This window comes from Cygnus atratus, chromosome 3 (assembly GCF_013377495.2).
Source record: "Cygnus atratus isolate AKBS03 ecotype Queensland, Australia chromosome 3, CAtr_DNAZoo_HiC_assembly, whole genome shotgun sequence".
Classification (NCBI taxonomy): Eukaryota; Metazoa; Chordata; class Aves; order Anseriformes; family Anatidae; genus Cygnus; species Cygnus atratus.
The window spans coordinates 3293253-3295256 of NC_066364.1; the positions used below are offsets into that span (position 1 = coordinate 3293253).

The 2004-nt window shown below is 57.0% G+C and overlaps 1 protein-coding gene across 1 annotated transcript; it reads left to right on the forward strand.

Annotated features, from left to right (window-relative positions):
• The first annotated feature begins 669 nt into the window (after positions 1–669).
• On the forward strand, positions 670–1447 carry LOC118256607 (small basic protein 1). The gene is made up of 2 exons (XM_035563713.1): positions 670–727; positions 1317–1447. Exons 1-2 carry the CDS (start codon positions 670–672, stop codon positions 1445–1447), a joined length of 189 nt encoding a protein of 62 aa, XP_035419606.1.
• The last annotated feature ends 557 nt before the right edge of the window (positions 1448–2004 follow it).

Genomic DNA, 2004 nt, shown 5'->3' on the forward strand with positions numbered 1-2004 from the left:
TAGATATTTGCCTGTTTCCTTCAATCAGCGTCATGGGTCTTCTTGAGGAGATTCCGACAAAACACCCAAATAGCTCCCAGGCTATTATTGCAGAGCATCAATGGGAAAGACCCTTGGAGAACCTCACTGATAAAGTGAGGATGAAGGCACCCTGAAAACCATTCCCCGTGATGGATTTGACACCCCAGTGCTGTCCGTCAGGTCTGTGCCTTGCAGATAGTGTCCAGGGCTGGTGCCTGACCAGAAGGACACCCAGGCTGGATTCCTGCAGCCCTGGGGTGCAAACCTGCACCAGGCAGCTCCTGCTGGCACCGGGTCGATCAGGGCTGCACCCGGCGGTGCTGAGCAGCCGGATCTGGAGGAGGGGGAATTGCCCCCGCGCATCTGGGTTGGTGCAAGCGGCCGGGAGCTGGGAGCTGAAGCCCACTGGAGCATGGCCCCAGCCGCCAGGCACCTTTGGGAGCGGGTCCAGCAGGTCGCAGTGACATTGCACGCGCCAGAAAGCAAACGCCGCCTCTCCGAAGATGGCTTTGCTTGAGTTCCTCCTCCCGCCGCTCTGCTCGCAGCAGGCGCCGCTCTATAAAACCCAGCACCTCCAGCGTTCCTCACCGTGGCCATCTCAGACCTGCTTTGCTCCCGGCGTGCCGAGATCTCCACCGTCCTCCAGACATGAGGGTGCTCTGCGTGGTCTTTGCTGTGCTCCTGCTTTTCTCCATGGCCGCGCCAGGTAGGAGAGCGACACCGTCCGCAGGGCTGAGGGCGCACAGCCTCTAGCAGAACCATTTCCAAATTCTTACCTTGGGTCCCTGGGTTTTAGAGGCTCACAGCCACAAGGGATGCCCCAGAGATACCTCCTGACCTTCTTTCTCACTCTTTTTCACTCTAATTCCTGCCCTTTCTTCCCCTTTCGCCCTCTGCCCGCAGCACCCTGTGCCTCCTGCCTCCCCCTCTCTGGTCTGTGGGGTGGAGGGAGGGATGCATCTCACCCAGCTTTAGGGTTCATCCTCCCGTGGCCACCCCCTGCTGCCTTCAGCTTCATCAAGGAAGATCAGAAACGGGCACTTTAAGACATGATTTACCCAACACAGTCAGCAAGCTGCAGTATAGATCAGTAGGGACGAACTTCCAGTGCCCAGCTCTCCACCTGGCTCAACAGGGACAGAAAACTCAACTCCTCCCCTGCAAGAGTTTAAACACAAACCTACCCCCTGCACCAGTACAGCCAGCGAGGAGATAATTTCCAGCTTTTGGGGGCTTTCTCTCCTACAGTGCCGGACATTTGCTGTTATGACCCACCTCTCTCTCTTCCCTCGCAGGGTATGGGCAGCCGAAGGGCTTTTGCGCAGGGTACTGCTCCTACTCGTGTGCCAAAACGGACGAGTGGACGTTCCACCAGACCTGCGGGAAGATGTACTGCTGCATCCCCCCTCCCAAAAAGGGAAAATGATTGCAACGGAGACCAAGAACGGCGCTTTCAGTGGAGATCCCAGTGCTGTGTTCATTGCGTGCCGGAGACGGTTTCATTGCTTTGAAGTAAATGTGGCCAGATGTGATTTCTGTGTGCCGTGTGGTTCATTCCCCTCCTGGGCAGGGAGCTCCAGGAGAGGTTCTGCAGCCTCCCTGGACCACAAACACAATGTACCTCTGATAACCACAGACCTGTGACTGTAAAATGTCAGTCTGGAAGGGAAGGGGCTTTGGGACCTGCTTCAAAACAGGGTGGTGGCAAAGGCTGGGAGAGGATGGACTGCCTGATATTGTGTCCTCCTCCTCCACAGTTTAGCATTAGGAGTTCTTTAGCCCAAGCCCCCAGCAGTCCCGTTCTGCACTGAGGACCTCAGTCCCACCAAGGGGCAGACACCAGGGTGAACAGCCACCTCCTTCCCCTCGCACCCCCAAAATCCCACTCCCAGGGTGTCTCCGGAGCATCCTCACCCCGGTGCAGCCCCTCAGGTGTCGTGGTGTTGGGCACCTTAGCACAAAGCTGGTAACTTAAAAATACAG

Coding starts and splice junctions, on each gene's coding strand:
- LOC118256607 (XM_035563713.1), top strand. CDS start 670: ATGAGGGTGCTCTGCGTGGTCTTTGCTGTGCTCCTGCTTTTCTCCATG. Junction 728..1,316: donor TTTCTCCATGGCCGCGCCAG/GTAGGAGAGCGA, acceptor CTTCCCTCGCAG/GGTATGGGCAGCCGAAGGGC.